Raw genomic sequence first — 20,589 nt, forward strand, 5'->3', positions numbered from 1 at the left:
TTCTCGATGAAAGTCTTCCTTTGGATTCTTGATACTAAAGGAGAAAAGTCTCCATCATAAAGTCACTCCAATTAGTTCTCCAGAAAGTTCTAGGTACTTGCAGTTTGTTTAAGATTAGAGCTGATTTTCTGCTAGCAGCTTTTCAGCTTTTCTAAGCTGGTTGTATCACCCCAACATACATCCTTTCCCTTTCAGGGTCCTTTTCCCTAAAATAATAGGTTTCATAAAAAGGTCACATTCATTCATTTAACAAACGTTAAATGGCCACCTGTTTTGTGCATCATGCATAGACGATACAAAAATAAGCGAGATTTTGCCCATGCCTTCACAGAATCCCTAGTTTGTGCAAGAAACAGATATATAACGTAAAAACAATGTGGTTTGCACATTTTGAGTAGTTCCAATGGTACAGAAAAGGGAGTGAATAACTCTCGGGAAGACATCAGAGGACAGACAGAGCGGGGTTTTGAAAGATGAGCCACTCTCCAGGTGGCACGGGAAGGTGTCATGTCATGTCATCCCACTCGCCCAGCCCCCCGCCAGCGCGACACTGCCTGCCCCGGCTCACATGCTGTTGCTGTTCACAGCGCAAGCTCTCATAAGGCACCGAGGCTCGGGCACATCTGCATCCGTCCCCTACCTAAAGCAGCAGCCTTGGTCTCCTGTCCGTCCTGCACCCCCAAGCCCCTTAGGCTGGCACTGGACAGGGGCTCAGGATACAGGAAGGTCTTCGATGGCTCTCAAAGCCCCAAAATGAATCACTCTACCCTCAGAGTGGAGAGAGGCTAAGGACGCCACAGGCGCGGGGGTATATGACCCAGCCCTGAACACAGAGGGAATATTTGGAGAAGTTAAAAGTTACAGTCAAGGGCTTCTCTGGTGGCGCAGTGGTTAAGAATCCACCTGCCAATGCAGGGGACACTGGTTCGATCGCTGGTCCGGGAAGATCCCACATGCCGCGGAGCAACTAAGCCCGTGCGCCACAACTACCGAGCCTGCGCTCTAGAGCCCTCGAGCCACAACTACTGAGCCTGCGTGTCACAACTACTGAAGCCCGCGCGCCTAGAGCCCATGCTCTGCAACAAGAGAAGCCACCGCAGCGAGAAGCCCGAGCACCGCAACAAAGAGTAGCCCCCGCTCGCCGCAACTAGAGAAAGCCCGTGCACAGCAACAAAGACACAACGCAGCCATACATAAATAAGTAAATAAATAAAATACATTTATAAAAAAAAAAGTTACAGTTGAAAGCCTGCACACAAATGAAGGATAAACAAACATTTATTACTGCTTGGTTTCCAAATAACACAGGGATTGGGCAATTTCCCGCTGTTTGAAACCAGGCCACATGTGGGTATCAAGTATTCAAAATCAGCCAGGACGTCGGAAAGTAACCGCCGCCCGCTCTGAACCCGCTAGCAGTTTGCGGGCGCAGGGCTGCACCCCGACACTTACGGTTGGATCTGGCGGCGGCGGCGGCCGCGTCCACTGAGTCCGTGGAAGTGCCCGTGACCAGGATGACCACCGCCTTCGAGGCTTCGGGCCTGGCACCGTGGACTTGGGATGTGACGTAGCGCACCGCAAAGCCCAACGCGTCCCCTGGAATAGAGAACGGGCCACACAGTCAGTCCTGATGCGGGGAAGGTGGGTCTGAGGCCGGCTGAGCATCCTGTCTCCAGGGGGAACCTTAGGTCATCGAAACGGAGTAACTCAGAGACTCAGAGAGTCTCACACACAAGTGAGATCGGGAAGAGCATCGTGGCCCTTGGTTTACAGGAAAGAAAACTAAGGCCAAGGAGCAAAGTGGCCGGCCGGAGTTACTCGGTCACTTACGCGAAGAACTGGGACCAGACGCGGCCCCTGCACCCCAGCCCGCGAGCGCGTTACCGATTTGGCTGGGGCCTCCCTCCTGCTGCCTGAGGTCCACGAGGCTCAGTAAGTGGGTCTTCTCCAGGGGCACGGTCCACGGCACGTCGATGGTGGTGATGCTTCCGTACTGGAGCACCGACACCTGGGTGAGCTGCGGGCCTGACAGGAGAGCAAGCACGGAAGTCACGCTCTGGATCAGGAGGAGCCCCTGAAAGGGCCCCTCCGGGCGCCTCACTCACCTATATTGGCTTTTGAGATGAAAGCCTTGGCAAAATCCTTCATTTCGTCAAAGTAAGAAGCTGGAAAGCTGGAGGAGCCGTCCAGGAGGAGGACCACATCCAGGGGCTGGCTGCAGTCTGCAAAGAGAGCAGAGGGGAGCAACCAGGGGTATGGGGGACCGGCACCAGGCCCCTGCAGCAGACACACACTCAACGGGTGTGCAGGGCGCTGCCGACCAGGCAGCGCCACAAAGGGGAGGCGTGTCCCCCAGTTCTGCACCTCGGCAGCTGGCGCCAGGCCGCAGGGAAGGGGGCCGTGAGTCCCCGGGGTTTGGAGGCATTGGGGAGACTCCAACTCCCGCCAAAGGCAGCTTAAATGCTACAGCTGGAAGCAAGAGGCATCGTCTCCCTCCATTTCGGGGGCTGCAACTCTTCTAGAACTGAGTGAAGTAGTGGAGCAGAAAACAGGCAGATGACAAAAGGAAACAGGGCAGCACATCCCTGGAAGGTGGGCTTGTGTGTCCTCAGGTCTCACAGGGCAAACAAGGAGCTAGGAGGTGATCCGATTAAAAATGCCTGAAGTGGGCTTCCCTGGTGGCGCAGCGGTTGAGAATCTGCCTGCCAATGCAGAGGACACGGGTTCGAGCCCCGGTCCGGGAAGATCCCACATGCCGCGGAGCAACTGGGCCCGTGAGCCACAACTACTGAGCGTGCGCGTCTGGAGCCTGTGCTCCGCAACAAGAGAGGCCGCGACAGTGAGAGGCCCGCGCACCGCGATGAAGAGTGGCCCCCGCTCGCCGCAACTAGAGAGGGCCCTCGCACAGAAACGAAGACCCAACACAGCAATAAATAATAAGTAAATAAATAAATAAACATTTAAAAAAAAAAAAACTGCCTAAAGCTCATGTTAATGTTTGGGAACAGGGTCACGATCGCAGTGAGGAAACAAGCTCTGGCCCAAACAGGGTGCTGAGATTTGATGATGCTATTACTGAAACAGCACGAGAATCTAGATAAGTCTGTGGCTCTGATTAAAACAAAAACAAAGAAACAAGGGCACAGATAACAAGTGTGGGGATCAAGAGATGGTAAAAGAAGGCTAGCGATTCTGGGGTGGTCCCAACCACACCAAATAAAGATGTTAAAGAGCTAGGAATTGATGTCTCGTTAGTATCAGTTAAGAGGGTAATGATAACAGCAGTGGAGTTAAGTCATTTTTGAGCACTTGCTGAGCACTGGGTACTGCTGTAGACATTTTACAAGTGCTGTTATTACCACCATTTTACAGATGAGGAGACTGATGGACACAGAGGTACTTGCCCAAACTCACCCCAAAATTCTTACCGAAATGACTGCCAAAAATTACCCAGCTAGTAGGTGCCAGAGGTGAGATTCAAAGTAAGGCGGCCCGGCTCCAGAATCTACTGGACTTCCTGGCCTTGCCCTGAAGAATGTCAGGTGCTGAGGAAAACAAACATTTCTCCTGGCCTTGCCCTGAAGAATGTCAGGTGCTGAGAAAAACATTTCTCCACCCAGCATGGTGAAAAAGCTGGCAGTCACCCAATTGAACAGGTTACCTCCAAGGCAGGGAGAGGAACTGGGCCGGGATGAGGGCTGTATGGTAAAGCAGGACTTGCGTTTCTTTGTACTCCATATCCTGGTTTTGCTTACATCTTAATACCAAGCTTGCGTTACCTTTGGATTTCCCAACTCAGACGGTAGGGAAGGATCCTTCCCCCCAGAAAAGATCACAGGTGCTGCTGTTCCCTGCCCGGGAGGTGAGGAAACGCAGACACTCAGGAGGCAGGGGTCTGACCGAAGGCACAGAGCGGGGAAGGCGGATCTGAGCCTGAGAATCGCGTCTCCACCAGGGCTGCCCCCAGCGCCCCCAAGTCCTCGCCCCCATGCGAGGCGCCCGCACACCTGGGACGGGGGCGAGGGTGGGGAGAGGCAGCCCCTCTTTGGAGCAGCACCTCTGCAGCACCAGACCAGGAGCCTCTCGGGGGAGCGTCTCGAAGTCCGCGATGAAGATGGGCGCCTGGGGCCAGCCGATCTTCTCCAGCTCCTGCACGTCCACGCGCGGTCCCACCCCGATGGGCACCACCGGGATGTCTCCGGGCATCCGCCTGATCTCATCTGAGGCCGGGCTCCCCGTGACCATGTAGACCAGGTCGGGCGCCTGCTCCCGGTCCCCCTGGCTGGCCGAGAAGCTGTGCTCCGACAGGTACTGCAGGGCCAGCCCGGTGTTGGTCCGGTTGCCACCCCGGTAGCGGATCTCCCGCAGCCGCTGCAGGACGTCCTCCTTGGACTGCCCCTCTCTGAAGGAGTGCTCCACGGTCACCACGTATGAGTACTGCAGCACCGTGACGTGGACGCCGTCCCGGCCCACGTCCATCTGCCGGATCACCTCCTCCAAGAACTCTGTGCTCCTGTTGAAGTTGGCCTCGCCCACGTTGTCCGACCCTTCCAGCAGGAATGCCACATCCAGGACCACAGAGGTCCTCCTGGGTGCCAGCGTCGACGTCCCCGGGAGCTCCGGCGCCACGGTGACCTGGGCCGTGAGCGGGCGCTGCGTGAGGGCCGGCGCTTCGGGGGCGAGGTCGCAGAGGTAGCTGATGATCTCGTCCCTCCGCTGCTCCAGCTCCTCCACACTGCTGAGCACAAAGGCTCTGTTCTCGGGGGCCTGCTTCTCGATGAGGCGGATCTGCCTGAGGCTGGCGTGGGGCCCGATGCCCACGGGGACCATGACGACCTTCTTCTTCCTCAGGCCCTGGACGTAGCGGACCAAGTTCCGGGCCAGCCTGGGGGGCTCCTGGCTGGCCGTGAGCAGCAGGGCCACGCGGGAGGCCTCAGGCCGGTCAACCTTGCTGAAAATCTGGAAGAGCGTGTACTTCAAGACCTCGCTGGTGGAGGCCACCTCACTGCCCGCGTACTTCACCTGCCCGGCGATGCGCCGCAGCTCCGACGGCCGCTTCCGGTCCTGCAGTGCGATGTAGGCGTGGGAGCCGTCGTGGTACTCCACCACGGCCACGCGGATGCGCTTCTGGGAGATATGCAGACGCTCCATCACGCCCACCACGAACGCCTTCAGCGTCTCGAAGTCGGCCTCAGACAGCTCGGAGGAGCCGTCCAGCAGGAAGACCAGGTCCAGAAGTTTGCTGCAGAAGAAGTCGTGCAGGGGCGGCTCCGGCGTGTCCTCCACGTACGGGGTGGTGAAGCCGACCGGGCCTTCTGTGGGGGGCACCGCCAGGCCTCCCGGTTCCCTGCAGGCTTCACAGGTGAGGCTGACACCATCACAGTGACTGCAAGAGGGGAGAGACCGAAGTGGTTCAGGAAGAACCTCTGGGCACTTCCCAGCCCACTGAACCCGAGCCCCCAAGGAACACTCCCCACTCGAGAGAGACACCATGTTTAACATAGCCCCCAAGCAGCCCCCCTACACACACACACACACACACACACACACACACACACACACACACACACACACACACACACACACACACACACACACACACACACACACATTCCCTTGAGTTTTGATCCCCTTGAAAGCCAAAGCTTTCACCCACCCTAGGACCTGAAAAAGAATCTTTCTTCTTTGTTAGCAATCCACACAGCCACTCAAAGTTGGTTTATTTTCAACCTATGTCTCTAGCAACATAAATATTTAATTATAGTCCAAGCCTTCTCCCAAATATCTCCAAAGACAAATACTGCTCTAAAATGTTGATGCTGACCAGGCCTCATAAATGTTCTATCAAAGATAAATGCTTTTCAGTATTTATTACAGCAGAATTTAAGCTGCATGAATTCTGTACTATGTTAACGTGTTGGGCCTTAAGGAAGAGAGGAAAACCGGAGTAAAATCATTTCAGAGAGATGAATAAAGTTTCAAAATCCCAGCTTTATTTGGCAGAATAAAGTATTGGGAGTGGTATACGGGGGTCTCCAAGACGTTAGACGGAGAAAGACAGTGACTCACTCATTCTTTCTTGCCATGGACCCACCGTTTACACCCATCATGTGCCGGGGTCTAGCTATGCTCCACGCCCAGCCCCAAGCCCCCCACACAAATTCTCACCCCACCAGGCCAAATTTCCAATCCCCTGGTCACCTCTCTCTTTCACCAGTGTCCTGGAAAGTGGCAGGCTCTGCCAGACCACAGGAGAAATCAAGCTGCCTGTGGCGGAGACCCACACAGGCTAGAACCTTCTCCTTCAAGCCCGGTGGGAGCCCGGGGGCAGTGACCCGTGACTCCCAGTTACAAGAGCCGCATCCTGGGACCTTGGCCATGGCCCGAGGTGTCTGTGCCCCACTGCAGAGTCAGGCGCTCCACCTCGCTTCCTCCTCTGCATCCCCACCTCCAGTAAAAAAGAAATCTGACTTCCAGAGATGCCTGTCCCCGGACTAGATGCCACCTCCAAGGATAAGAAGAGACCACGTCATTCCTTCAGCAAGAAGAGGTAAAAAAAACCTAAATCTCTTGAGAGATATTTCCTGGAAAAGAAATATAGCCTGTCCTCAAAGACACAGAAGCAAAGTAAGTAAGAACAGGACATTCTTCCCCAAACCGACACTTCTGAGCGGGCTCCCAGGTTAGACAGTAAGACCCATCACTTCGGACAACCAGGGGGACTGTTTTACCAAATCTGGCAGTGCTCAGGGTCCCCGGGGTTCAAGGTGATTTTCTTCCCGGGGGCTAAGCGCCGGCCGGCCACCTCGCACACAGGGCAGTCTTCAGGGTTGACGCAGGTCTGCAGAAGCTCATCCAAGATTTTCCCTGCATGAGAAGCCTCTCGTTAGGAGCCAAAGTTCCCACCTTTCCCACAAGGAAGACTCTCCTTGCGCTAAAAGGCCTGTCCCAGCTCTGCCTGCCTCCCCCAAGGGTCCCCTCACCGCTTCGGGAGCATCTTTCTTTCTGAAAAAGTAGGAGGGGGTGTTCCTTCCCCCACCTCGCCTCCTCCAAACCCCAGGACAAAGCAAATCTTATCTCCAAGGGTCTTTCTGCTCCTCCACTGAAGAAGATATCTGATAACTCTACATCTGTGCTATCCAGTACTGTAGCCAGTAACCACGTGTGGCTGGTTACACTTAAATCTAAATTAAGTAACGTTCAATAAAACTGAACATTCAATTCCTCAGACACACGAGCCACATTTGAATAGAACTTTCCCAGCACTGCAGAAAGTTCTGCCAGGAAGTGCTGCTCTAGATGATACGCCCATAAATAGACCCCAGAAGCACTGCATGGGAGCTCAGCTTGACAAAAACCACAGCTGGCCTGGCTTTGGTGGAAGGACGTGGAAACAGGACCTAGGGTAGTGGGCCCGGGGACAGGGTGCCACCAGGCGAGGCCGAGAAGAAGCAGGGCAGGGGGGTCAGCTTTTCTGAGGACCATCCCAGCCCTCCACCCCTTCCCCGCGGGGGCCAGGGCCTCACCCGGAGGGCAGTGTGCGTGGCAGCCCTCCACACACTGCACGGGGCAGGCCAGCGGCTCAGGGTGCTGGCACGTGACGGGACACGCAGGCGCACAGCTGTTGTAGCGCCACTCACACTGGTACCCGTTCTCCCGCAGGTTCCGCTCCTCGCAGTTCTGGGCTGTGCAGACCCCCAAACAGGCAGGACCGTTATTAAAGCACCGGGCAACCCTGGGCAACCCCGGACAGACGGTGGGAGACCCAGACAGACGGCCCCGAGGAGGGGATGATGGTACTGGGGAACTACGGAGTCACCCACGCGAGAGGGGTCTAGGCTTTGACAGCCCCTGAGCCAGGAACCTAGTGGTTCTGACTCCATTTTCCTTATAAAAATGGTCAGCCACTTGCATGCAGGAAGGAAGACGCAACATAAATGTCTGAGCTGCCTGACCACGATGGCAAATGTGATCGTGTCTAATCACAGACACTCTGACCACCTTCTTCTCTTCGTCACTGCTCCCTCTTCTCCATTTCCCTGAATTTCTCCTCATTACTGTCTTCACTCTCTCTCCATTACTCTCTCCCCATTACTGTCTTCAATCCCATGCCTCCTCATGCCCGTGCGTGTCCTAACCCCCTTCAGCCTCGGCCATCACCCCCCCGCATGGGTCTCTGTCTTCTCCCCCACCAAGGTGTCCTTCCTCACCCCCCGAGGTCCCAAGGTCAAGATGCGTGAGGGGGGAGGGGCGTGTCTGGGACCACGAGGGGCAGCAGGACTCACGGCACGACGCGGCCGTCCTCCAGGCCACCACCTCGCCGTGCCGGGCACACACGTGGGCGTAGGCGGCGACAATGTCGCAGAAGCAGGCACAGTCCCCGATGGATTCGCAGGAGCAGGTGTCGTAGATGCAAGCGTCCAGGTACGGCTCGGGGTCCACCTGCAAGGGAGACGCAGGTGGCCTGGGCTGCACTTGGGGACTCTGGCTCTTGGTCTGGGCGCGAATGTTCCAGTGGTCAGAGGAGGGGCAGGGGCTCCGGGCAGAAGGAAAGATGTGAGGCAATGGTCCCAAGGAGGGAATGGGTAAAAAGGCAGAAATCCTACGTTCTTACGTGGAGTCCAGCAAGAAAAGGGGAAAAAAGCAACCCTGCTAGTCTCTCTAGAAGAGATGTGCCTGAGAATTTTTCAAAAGAACATTCCTTTCTGTCCATCTGTCCACGTACCTGCTCAGCCATCCATCCATCGCCATAAGCCACTCCCACCCTCTTGGGTGTCTGCGTGTTTTACATAAACACCACACACACACACACACACACACACACACACACACACTCTTTCCTGGCCTCCACTCAGCAGAGAGACTGAGGAAACACATCAGGACCACTCACACTGTCTTGCTGAAATGCTACAACAGCCTAGCGTGCTGGACCGCGGCCGGCCCGGTGCTCCTGAACTCCGACCCTCAATCTCCCCGGAGGGGAAGCCCACCCTCGGTCCATGTTCAATCTCAGGAACCACCTCTCAACTTCGGCTGCCCCAGACGTGCCCCCCACACCCTTGTTCAGGGCAGTTGTGGTGAGAATGAATTCGGACGTTAAGCCGGTCACTGTGCCCAACAGCCCTGGTTTCCCTGACCCTCTCACTGTCTCCGCCCTTCCAGCCCAGGTGCCTCGGGTCTCCACCAAACCAGGGGATCCTAAGTATCCTTCGGGTCCTGAGGGATTAAAAATCACTGGATGGACAGAAAGAGCTGAGATACAGGTGTTCAACCAGTCACTCCCACGAGGGAGGTGCCACGGAGCAGCTTGCGTGTGTACCTGGCTGTGTGTGTGCGTGTGTGTATGTACATATATACACACACGTACCCACACATATACAGGTGTGCGTATATACGTTCATACAGAGATAGAGAGAAAATTGCACTGAAACTTGTTTAGGGAATTCCTCATCACCATGTGAGATAAAGACACAAAAAGAACCTGCTGTAGAGCACAGGGAACTGTACTCAATAGTCTGTAATGGCCTATATGGGAATAGAATCTAAAAAAAAAGAGTGGATATATGTATAGGTATAACTGATTCACTTTGCTGTACAGCAGAAACTAACACAGCCTTGTAAATCAACTATACTCCAATAAAAATTTTTTTTAAATAAAATAAAATAGATAACCAACAAGGACCTACTGTACAGCACAGGGAACTCTGCTCAATACTCTGTAATAACCTAAATGGGAAAAGAATTTGAAAAAGAACAGACACATGTATATGTATAACTGAATCCCTTTGCTGTACATCTGAAGCACAGCATTGTTAATCAACTATATTCCAATATAAAATAAGAATTAAACAACAACAAAAGACACAAAAAGAAGCCATAAAATGCGGGCTCAAAATCTGGCTTTAAGACCAGAAAAGAGTTTCCGCGAGACAAGACCTGGGAAAGGGGGCAGCGGCGGGGTGCCCGGGGCCAGAGACGCGGTGGGGATGGGAGAAGGGAACTCCCGCCCTAATGCTGGAGACAAGATAATCTGCGGGCGACAAACCCTAAGACCGAGGCTGGGAGAGCAGCAGCATTGGAAGCCCAGAGAACCAGGTACTGCACAGAAGAAAAATGATCTGCCGGGCACTGCTCTCCTCACACACCCTCAATTATTCTTTCTGTGCCCCAGCCTGAAGCCAAGAGAGGGGAGCAGCTGCAGACGATTTCTGAGGCTCCAGGAAGCATCCACAGCTAGAAGCGCCTGCCCCCAGGGGCCCCGCCGCCCTCACCAGCCTGTTGCACTCTTGGAAAATGTCGCCGGTCAGGACACTGCAGGAGGAATCCACCATCGTCTGCTTCATGACGTTGTTGTGGCAGGTGGCAGGGGATGGGTCCAGTGGCACCTGGGGAACCGGGCAGGAGTACACAGATGGACCCGGAAGAGTCAACCCGGAAGGGCCCCAAGAGGCCCTCTCCCCGAGCTCTGCCCCCGCCACAGGCCATAGCACCCACCGCCCACGGTCCGCACCGCGACCCCGACCTACTTTCTGGGTGTCGGCGCACTGCGGGCTCACTTTCCAGGAATTCCCAAAGTCCACGGGGTCTTCCTCCACTTGGAGGCTACTGCTGGCGAGGTCGTTGTTCTGGATGCCGTCAAAATTCCCACACAGGCCACACACCCGCTCCTGGGGGACCAGTTGGGAGCATAAGCTTTGCAAACCTCAGAGCAAACTCGCTGAGTCAGGAAAGCGAGGGTTCCAGGCAGCATGGGAGGCAGGCTCGCCTGAGGAAGAGGAGGATGGGAGGGGACAGGGAGGGAGACGCAGAAGGAGACCAGGGTGACCAGCAAAGTCTTGACCTTGCCAAGGCCTTTTCCCGGCTTCCACATTGACCTCATGCTAAGGTTAAGGAAACCAAGGTCATTCACAAAGAGAGGCAGCCCGCCCATGTCCCTTGGATGGCCAACTAGGCTGCCCGGGCCCTGGTGTCTGCAGTATAAACCATCAGCTTCCCCAGTAAGGGTCTGAGCAGAAGAGGAGCTGGTCCAGCATTACACCAATGAGAGTGTAAGAAGTCTGAGGAGGGAACGTTCTCGTCCTACTTGACCGTGGACAGGCGAGTCGCTTACCTAAACAACTGCAGCCTGTTCAGAGCAGGCTGGCCAGCACTAAATGCCACCAGGGCTGACATAATATCTTACTCAATTCCATGTTCACCTATCATGGGCTGCAGGACACAAGTCCTGACCAACTAATGAATGAATGGGTGGAAACCATCACATAAGAACCATGGACAAAACCGGAGCTATTTGGCCTGGAAAAGAAAAGATGCCATGCTCTTAGAACAAATTTGGAGCCCTGCCTCGGGACAAAGAGATGTGACTTATTCTATTTTGCTGGGAAACATGGACAAAAGGACAAAGATCTTTACATGGCCCAACAGCCCCCATGGCATGGCCCCTGCCCCATCCCTGCCCTTGTTAACTACCAGTCACCCCAAGCCCCTCCTCTCCAGCCGCCCTGGCCTCCGTGTCCAAACACAAACGCCGTCCACCTTAGGGCCCTGGCACCTGCTACTCCATCTGACTGAATTCTCGAGTCAGGATATTTACGTGGCTCCCTCCCTCCCTTCCACAAAGACTCCACTCACACCCTTTGAGACAGGTCTCATCAGACCAACCAATCTAAAACACACAATATCCCCACTAGAATATGATCTCCACCAAGGCTGTTGTAGACAAAACCATGGTGCCCGCAAGGATATCCACGTTCTCATCCCCAGAAGCGGGAATATGTTACCACACACGGCAAAAGGAACTTTGCAGGTGTGATTGCATTAAGGATCCTGAGATGGGAAGATTGTCCTGGATCATCTAGGTGGGCTCAGTGTAATCACAGGGCCTTACAAGGGGCACAGAAGTCAGAGTGAGAAATGTGATGTGACAGAGAGAAGCAGAGAGAGTGGAAGATGCTATGCTGTTGGCTTTGACGATGGAGGATGGGACCACAGCCAAGGGATGCGGGCAGCCCCAGAAGCTAGGAAAGGCAAGAAGACAGATTTTCCCCTAAAGCCACCAGAAGGAATGCAGCCCTGCCGACCAACTTTATACTTTGGACCTCCAGAACCAGAAGATAATCTATTTGTGTTGCTTTTTTAAGCCACTAAGTTTGTTGTAATTTGTTATAGCAGCAATAGGAAACTGATACAAAGTTAAGATACATATATATGTAACTATATGTATATATGTATAAATAGTTACATATAGTTCTTTCCCTGCTGTGTCCACAGTGCCTAGAACAGTTGCTGGGAAGGTCGGTCCTGCCACCAGGGCAGCCAGAGCACTTGTCACATTCATGCCAGTTAGAGAAAGTGAAGTCCCAGCAAACCCTCGGAACCTGGGCAGATACTGCAAGCAGCTTTCCCCAGAGCAGGTGACATGCAGCTTCACCGCAAGCGTCGGCCGGTGCTGGCCTGTGGCCCCGTGGGAGGGCGCACCCGGAACGCTCTGCAGAGTTATAATAACATCACGCATGACCGTTTGCCTCTTGAGGTTAAGAAACCTTAAGAATAGCTCTTGCCCAATCTTTTCTTTCCTTCCTTTGTGGATATAAACCGCTTGCCTAGCAAGGCCAGTCAAGGGACTGTTTGCAGGGTCCGGGAGCCCTCCATCCTTCTCAGAGGCAGCCTGTCTCGGGAAACAGCCAAGGCGAACTCTAACACTTGAGTCTTATTTGCATCAGGAGGGAGGCTGGACTAGGTGACCACCTCCCCCTCCCCCAAGACGGCGGGCGGGGGCGGCGGGCTGCTGCTCAGGAAGCTGAAGATGCAAACAGACAGGACGAGGAGGAAGCGGAGAAGGGCCACCCACCTGGTAAGTCTGCTTCAGGAACACGGAGATACCCAGGTGGCGGTCCCAGACCACGGAGAGGGCCTTGCCCAGCAGCACGGTGATGTACAGGCCGGACTCCACCACCTCAAAGTAAGTCTCATCCTTCATGGACCTCTTCACGCTCACCTGAGGGCGGACGCAGTGTGAGACCAGGACAGTGATGGTCAGGTGTAAGGCCCGGCTCCCCCCCGCCCCGCGGCCCTCCAGAGCCGCTGGTCATTTGCCCCGTTCGGCCAGAGCTGCGTCCATCTTGCCTACCTCTCTCCAAGAATCCTAGGATAAAGAGGTGGCAGCAAAATCGTAATTACGAAATTGAAAATACAATGAAACCTACTGGCAGAAGATCACCTACCACGTCATGAAAAGAATTTTTTGGACACTTGATCATTAAATACACGTGGTCCCCTAAAGAGGTTTCTAACGTGGTGATGATTTTAAGCACCTCTAGGCAACTGATTTAAAATGGACCTAGAGGCTGTCATACAGAGTGAAGTAAGTCAGAAAGAGAAAAACAAATACCGTATGCTAACGCATATATATGGAATCTAGAAAAATGGTACTGATGAAACTAGGGGCAGGGCAGGAATAAAGACGCAGACGTAGAGAATGGACTTGAGGACATGGGGAGGGGGAAGGGTAAGCTGGGACGAAGTGAGAGAGTGGCATGGACATATATACACTACCAAATGTAAAATAGATAGCTAGTGGGAAGCAGCTGCATAGCACAGGGAGATCAGCTTGGTGCTCTGTGACCACCTAGAGGGGTGGGATAGGGAGGGTGGAAGGGAGATGCAAGAGGGAGGAGATATGGGAACATATGTATATGTATAGCTGATTCACTTTGTTATAAAGCAGAAACTAACGCACCATTGTAAAGCAATTATACTCCAATAAAGATGTTTAAAAAAATAAATGAATTAAATAAAATAAAATCCCTTATTGGCTTATTAAAAAAAAAATCCACCCCTTTATTAAAACGAGCACTAGATTCTCCCCTTTCCTCCCGTCTCCCACTCGAGTTGCCGTCAGCAGGAGTCAGAGCTGAACAGGGAGACGGGGAAGCTCGGCCCTGGAAGCAGGAATCCCAGACTTCAGCCCCCAAAGGACTTGAGCCCTTGACTCCGCTGACTCGCTGCCGGTGCCGAGCCCCCCCCCCACCCCCGCCCGTTTCACGGTACTTGGCTGACCATCTAACCCATAAGACTGAGGCTGACGCTAAGAACTTGTCACCCCTTCGCCAAGGTCCTCTCCCTGGGGACACACCACAGGGAGAGCCTCCCACTCTATGTCACCACTGTCATCTGTCCTAAGTAAAACTGTCCCTGAAATGGACATGGCTGACCCAAGTCAACAGGTCCTGCTTGCACCACAGCTATCTTCTCTAAGGGAGGAGAATTCACCTCCCATCCCCTGGTATCAGCGGTGGGTATTTGCCAGTAGGCAGGATGTGGGCTGAGGCCACGGAACAAAATGAAGATATGGGGAAGGGGTGAGCCCAGACCCAGGTCTCCCAGGTACCGATGTGGCCAGCCCAGCACAGCTGTGCTCCAGGGACCCCTGCCGCTTCAGACGCAGGTTCCTGGGTCCCACCCAGACCTGAGCCAGGACCTCAGGGTGGACCCAAAGGTTGGTGTCTTAAACAAGGTCTCCTGGGTGGTTCTCGGGTAGACTTCTGAGAGCCACTCCATGAGCTCTTAGCACACAGGGCCAGTGTCTGTGCACTTTGAGCTCTTTAGAAAAGATTTTATCTGAAAAGAACCGAAAAACATAAAAGAAGGTAAAAATCCCCCCAAACACCATCACCTCCCAAAACATATATTTATATATGCATGTGTATATATATTTGTATGTATAAGTGTGTATATACTTGTATATATATTATATGTGTATATATGTATGTATATGTGTGTATATATTTCTGCAAATAATATATGTATACAAGTGGGTACATGTGTGCATCCATTTGTATATAATATATATGTGGGTATATAATATATACTATATATGTGTGTATATGCGTGTATATATTTGTATATATATGTAAATGTGGGATATATCTGTATACTATGTACACATGCGTATATTTGTATGTATAGTATATGTGCATATATGTGTGTATATAATACATATTAACTGTGGGTATATAATATACATGTATATGTGTGTATATTTGTATGTATAATATATGTGTACATGTGTGTACATTCATATATATAATACATAAAACTGCGGGTATATATAATACATATGTATTTGTGTGTATACTTGTATGCATAATATATGTGTGTATACATTTGTATATATAACACATATGTGGGATTTAATATATATGTATATGTGTGTATTGTGTATAACATATTTGCATTTATAATGTATGTGTACATATGTGTGCATACATTTGTATACATTATATTTATATATATATGTGGATATATAATATATATGTATATATGTGTGTATACATTTGTATATATAATATATATATGTGGGCTATAATATATATGTATATGTGTGTATGATGTATTTGCATATATAATATACATGTATTGTGTACATTTGTATATATAATATATATAACTGTGGGTATATAATACATATGTATATGTGTGTATATGTGTGTATGTATAATATACTCGTGTGTGTGTGTGTATATTTGTATATATAGTGCGTATATAATATATATGTATATATGTGTGTGTATATACGTATTCCTATATGAAAGTCCTCCCGCCCTCCCATCTCCCCGCGCCTCCGGAGGTCAGCCCTGGCTCTCCCGACGCTGGTGCAGATATGGTTACACACCCTTCTCCACATGTGTGCCTGCACTTCCTTCCACTAAAATGGATCGTGTCATCTGTCACCATGTGCCACCTGCCCCCCTCACAGGACGAGGCAAGGTCAGAGGATACAGCGCTACCGCATCTCTCCACTGGCTGCACGACGTCCCACCCCCACACGTTCTGGACGAACACTCGGCATGTGCTCTTCATCAGCCGACGGAGGGGCGTGAGGGTGGAGGGACGAGCCCACACTCACCTCCCCATCAAACAGCTCAATCTCGCCTCCGTCCACCAGGATGGTGATGCGCTTCCTGCATTTCAGGGAGGGGTAGCTGCACCCCTCGTTCCCCACCAGGATCCGGAAGGTCCCAGGGTTACTGTCACAGTAATCCTGGGGAAAGACAGGTGTCAGGAGAGAAACACTATCCCTGCTACTCCTCCCCAGATCACAGACTGGCATCCCATCACCTCAGGCCTTTGAAGGATGTGTTCCAGGAGGTTGCCGTGTCCACGTGTGTGTGTGAGAGAGAGAGAGACAGACAGAGACGGAGGACACTCTCAGGTGTGTCATCCTCAGCCATCGCCTATGAACCAGGTGCCTACAGTCAGGTTGGGGGGGTGAGGGGTGGGAGGGAGAGAAGGAGGGACACAGGGAGAGGGAGCGTGGACCCATCAGCCTACAGCTCCTCCGAGACTGTTAGTCCAGCCTCAGCCAGGGAACCAGCACAGCCCAGCCACGCGGCACGTGGCAGCCCTAAGTTCCGGTGGAGTCCCTCTGGACTGCTGGCCCAGAACAGTAACCAGAGACTGCCGGACCTGAGCTTCATCCCAGCAGGGAACAGAGCGTGCGGGAGCGCTGGTCCTCGCTGGGGAATCTCATAGGAAGGAAGCAAAAGCGGACACGTTTCCGGCAAACATCTCCCATGGTGGCTATTGCTGTGATGGGATGGGAAAAAATACACCCAACACAGAAAAGCTAGGGGTGGGCCTTGTTTCTGCCACTTACTGGATAATACTGAGTAAGTCACTTACCTCTCTGACCCTCATACACACACACACACACACACACACACACACACACACACACACAGAGGCACACGTACAGAGACACACATTCATATACACACAAAGACACACACACACACATACATGCATACCACACACACACATATATACCAGACATGCATGCACACACATAGACACATACACATACACTCACACATACATACATTCCCCACACATGATGTGCCCCTCTGTAAGATGGGATCCGCCAACTTGATGGGATTGGTGGGTTAAACGGGTTTGCCTTGGGTGAATGGGGCTGTTAGGTTAATGAGTTTGTGTTGGGTTAATAGGAATGTTAGGTTAAACGGGTTTGTGTTGGGTTAATGGGATTGTGAAAGTTAAAAGAGGGAACGAAGGTACAAGTGCTTTGTCACCAGCTGAGATTTTTCTGAAGGAGAAAGAGTTAAGTCCTGATAACACCTCCCAAAGGAGGAAGGGAGGAAAGGGAGGAGGACCCCGGACAAAGTATCAGAGAGGACAATGGCACTGGCGGTGGGGCAGGAAAAGCAGCCCCACAAGGGGCATGACTCGGAGGGGCTCCGACTGGCCCACCTGGCCAGCTTCTCCTAGGCAGGAAGAGCTGGGGCGGTAGGTCTGACCGGCCCCTCTCGTTGCACTGAAATGTCGTGTTTTCTGGGTGCTCAGATCTGAACCTGGCTGGGGAGTGGAGGCCCAGAGCTGGTGTCACCCCATCTTTTGCTACCAAGGCTGGGAGGCAGACAGATAACAGAAAGACGGGCTTCCATAGACGATGTGTAGGAAAGCCCTAGAGGGTTCCTGGGTGTGGGTAAAAGCATTTCGTGGGGTGCAGGCCCGTCTCCCCAGCACGCCGCCCACCTCTCTGGGGCCAGCCTGGGGCGCAGGCCAGAGGCAGGGGGCTCGCTCCCCGCGCGCTGGGCAGGCTTCATGCTTGGTGCCCCTGCCCTCGTTGCCTGACTCCCGGGCCCTGCAGCTCTGTCTCTGGGGCTGAGGCTCCCTCGGGTCTGTGGTCCTCCCTGCAGCCCACACCGAGCCCCCTCCCCTGCCGCTCCTGAGAGTGGAGACGGAGAGACCACACTTGTTTAAGCTGCGCAGAGTCCAGCTGCCTCGAGGGCAAAGCGCTCAGCCCTCCTTGCTCACCCGCGTCGGTGTCACCCAGCAAGAGGAACTTGCAGGAATCCGTGGGCGGGAAAGGGGGCCAAGCAGCCCTCCCTCAGCAGCTAGGATTCCCCCAGGCTGCTCCTCGGCCTGCCTGGCAGCGGGACCTTCTGTACCCGCACCCCCTCGCCCCCTCCCCGTTCTGAGCTGCAGAGGTTTGAAAGGAAAACGGTGGAGAATGCGATGGAATGGAATGGGGACTTCCCTGGCGGTCCAGCGGTTAGGACCCTGCGCTCTCACTGCCGAGGGCCCGGGTTCAATCCCTGGTTGGGGAACTAAGATCCCACAAGGCTCGAGGTGCGGCAAAAAAAAAAAAAAAAAAAAAAAAAAAGAATAGAATAGAACAGAGTAAACTAGAATAGAATCACAAGGCGGGAACCAAACTCCAGGGGTCATTTCAACCTTCCCTGAGTGGGCTGTTCACTGCCCAAGGGTGCTGGCAGGAAGGGCGCTGGGGCTCCACTCCCCACTGGTCCCCTGACTGAGGCCGTGTCTGCCAGAAGGAAAGGGAGCCTTCCTCTCATTCCACTGTGCTGGGACTGGGGCGGATGGGAGCTTGCCCCACACCAAGGCCAGTCAACGAATGAGCTTCCGTCCCGTCCGGGGAGGCGTGCAGGCGAGCTGGAGGAACCCAGCAGTCACTCGAGCCTCGAGGTCCTGCCTCTCCAGGGGCTGGAAAATCACCCCCGTAGAAACCAGCCCCCAGAGCTGTTTCCACCGACAGAACGGTGGCATCCGGCCTGGGAGCACGCCCGCCCCCCGACCCCTGCTCTCACCTGTGCCAGGACGTACTGGCACTCCCCGGGGAACAGGTACTTGAGCCCGTCAAAGGTGAGGTAGTGAGCCAGGCCCAGGGCGGAGCACGTGGCATCGCACACGTGGTCCGTGCAGTTCCACTTCCGGTCCCGACAGACACTGGGAACAGGATGAGGGGGGTGAGGGCGGGGCCCTCGGGCGCCGGGACCGCGAGGACGCCACCCACCCTCCAGGAGGCCTCAGGAAGCGTTGGGAGGGTGGTCTGCAGCCTGTGGATCGGACCTCACAGGGCCCCGCCGTCATGAACCCACACATTTTTAGAGCACGGGGCCCAGGAGGAGAGGGAAGCCATGCTGACCCCCCGTCACGAGGCAAAGAAGGGCCCTGGTTGGCCGAGGTGACCTGGGGACACTCTGTCACCACCTGCTCCGGACGTGCCAAAGTCCAGCCTCCCAGGACATCACCTGGGAGGGGCCACAGGGTCTCTACAGAAAAGACACTGAGGCCGATAGCCCCTCCGAGGCTAAGGGGACACACGTCCAGAATGGCAGGAAAATTCTGAGCTGGGGAAACGGTGACCAGCTGTGAGCTTCTGCCAGGAGAGGGTGGGCAGCAATGTGTGTAAACCCACAGCGACTTGCCGGCTGCCCTATGGCCCCATCCCTCCGCCCAGTAACAGAGCCGACATCAGGAAGCCCGACAGGGGCGGCAGCGGTGGAAAGCTCAGACCTCAGGCCCCAGACACTAAGCCCCTTCCTGCCTGTCCCCGTGGCCCTTCACTAAAGTTGTGCACTGCCCCAAAGAAAGGCACGGTGAGTGAGCAGAGCCCGGGGTTGTGTGAAGGACGGTCTCTTTCCCGGCAAGCACACTTGCAATATGGCTGGGGGACAGGACAAGGCCAGAGAAGGACCCCCGATCCCATGCCCTGGGAATAGCTTGGTCACACATGCAGTGACGGATATGGCCCTTATCTTCCCCAGGAAACACTGCTGTCCAGAAAGTGTCCCCGTGGGGTGAGTACACGGGACGATAAAGTCTCCCATTTGACAGATGGAGAAACAGAGGCACAGAGAAAAGGAAAGGAGCAGCCACGTTACCACGGGTGGGAGGCGAGCAAGTGCCAGAGCACCCCGTCCCCCGTCCCCAGCGTCCCTGGAACCCTTCCCGGCCTCACCAAGTGTTGCAGTCCACCTTCACCGTCTCGCCGGGGCTGTACTCTCTGCCCTGGTGGAAGCAGGGACACCTTTCCAGGGCCACACACCTGTTCTCCTGCCGGACCTAAGGGAAAGCGATCCAAGAGTCTTGGGGCCGTAACGAGTGATCCAACAGCCGCGGCCAGAGGCGGCCCAGGGAGCCCACGCCCAGGCTGGGGCTGAAATCCCTGCTCTTGTCTACACCGGTCCCCCCCGCCCCGGCTCAGCTGAAGACACTCTGACTGCCTCCGCCCTCATACACTGCAGGGGCAGGAGCCCTGGGACCTGGTGGAGACTCCAATAACAAATGTCAGAAGCCCTTGAGACGTGCATCTCCTTAGACCCAGTAATTCCTCCAGAGGACTTCTCCAAAGGTAATAGAGTTATAGGCAAAAATTAATGTACAATTATTTATCATTCCAAAAAAAAAAAAATGGAAGCAACCAAGTGTTCAACAATAGGAAAATGATTAAACCCATTAAGGAATCTCCAGGTGATGGTGTCCTGTGGAGCGCATTAAAATCTGAAAAGTTTTGAGAACTACTTATGCTGTTAATTTCTAAAACAAGGGAGAAAAAAACCGTATACACGTATGGTCCCAATGATGAATATATATATGCATAGATTTCAAAAAAAAAAAAAAAAGTCTTGAAGGAAATATATAAGTTGCCTCCAAAGGGCTTGGGAAGTGTAGAAGTTGCCTCTGATGAGCTAGGATAAGGGAATCTTATTTTCTTTTTTGGCTTTTACATTTTTTTTCTGAATGTTCTTCATTGAGCATCTACTA

General features: G+C 53.5%; 1 protein-coding gene across 1 annotated transcript in view; it reads right to left on the reverse strand.

Annotated features, from left to right (window-relative positions):
• Window positions 1–20,589, reverse strand: part of VWF (von Willebrand factor) — a 198,747-nt gene that overhangs the window by 41,010 nt on the left and 137,148 nt on the right. The window contains exons 28-40 of the mRNA XM_068561367.1: window positions 19,784–19,887; window positions 18,630–18,768; window positions 15,908–16,042; window positions 12,851–12,997; window positions 10,527–10,667; window positions 10,272–10,385; window positions 8,286–8,442; window positions 7,527–7,685; window positions 6,732–6,867; window positions 4,008–5,386; window positions 2,106–2,222; window positions 1,885–2,025; window positions 1,453–1,596 (exon numbers count right to left, since the gene is read on the reverse strand). Coding sequence (XP_068417468.1) covers window positions 1,453–1,596; window positions 1,885–2,025; window positions 2,106–2,222; window positions 4,008–5,386; window positions 6,732–6,867; window positions 7,527–7,685; window positions 8,286–8,442; window positions 10,272–10,385; window positions 10,527–10,667; window positions 12,851–12,997; window positions 15,908–16,042; window positions 18,630–18,768; window positions 19,784–19,887 — 3,013 coding nt within the window. The remainder of the gene's footprint in view (window positions 1–1,452; window positions 1,597–1,884; window positions 2,026–2,105; window positions 2,223–4,007; window positions 5,387–6,731; window positions 6,868–7,526; window positions 7,686–8,285; window positions 8,443–10,271; window positions 10,386–10,526; window positions 10,668–12,850; window positions 12,998–15,907; window positions 16,043–18,629; window positions 18,769–19,783; window positions 19,888–20,589) is intronic.

This window comes from Eschrichtius robustus, chromosome 13 (genome assembly GCF_028021215.1).
Source record: "Eschrichtius robustus isolate mEscRob2 chromosome 13, mEscRob2.pri, whole genome shotgun sequence".
Lineage (NCBI taxonomy): Eukaryota > Metazoa > Chordata > Mammalia > Artiodactyla > Eschrichtiidae > Eschrichtius > Eschrichtius robustus.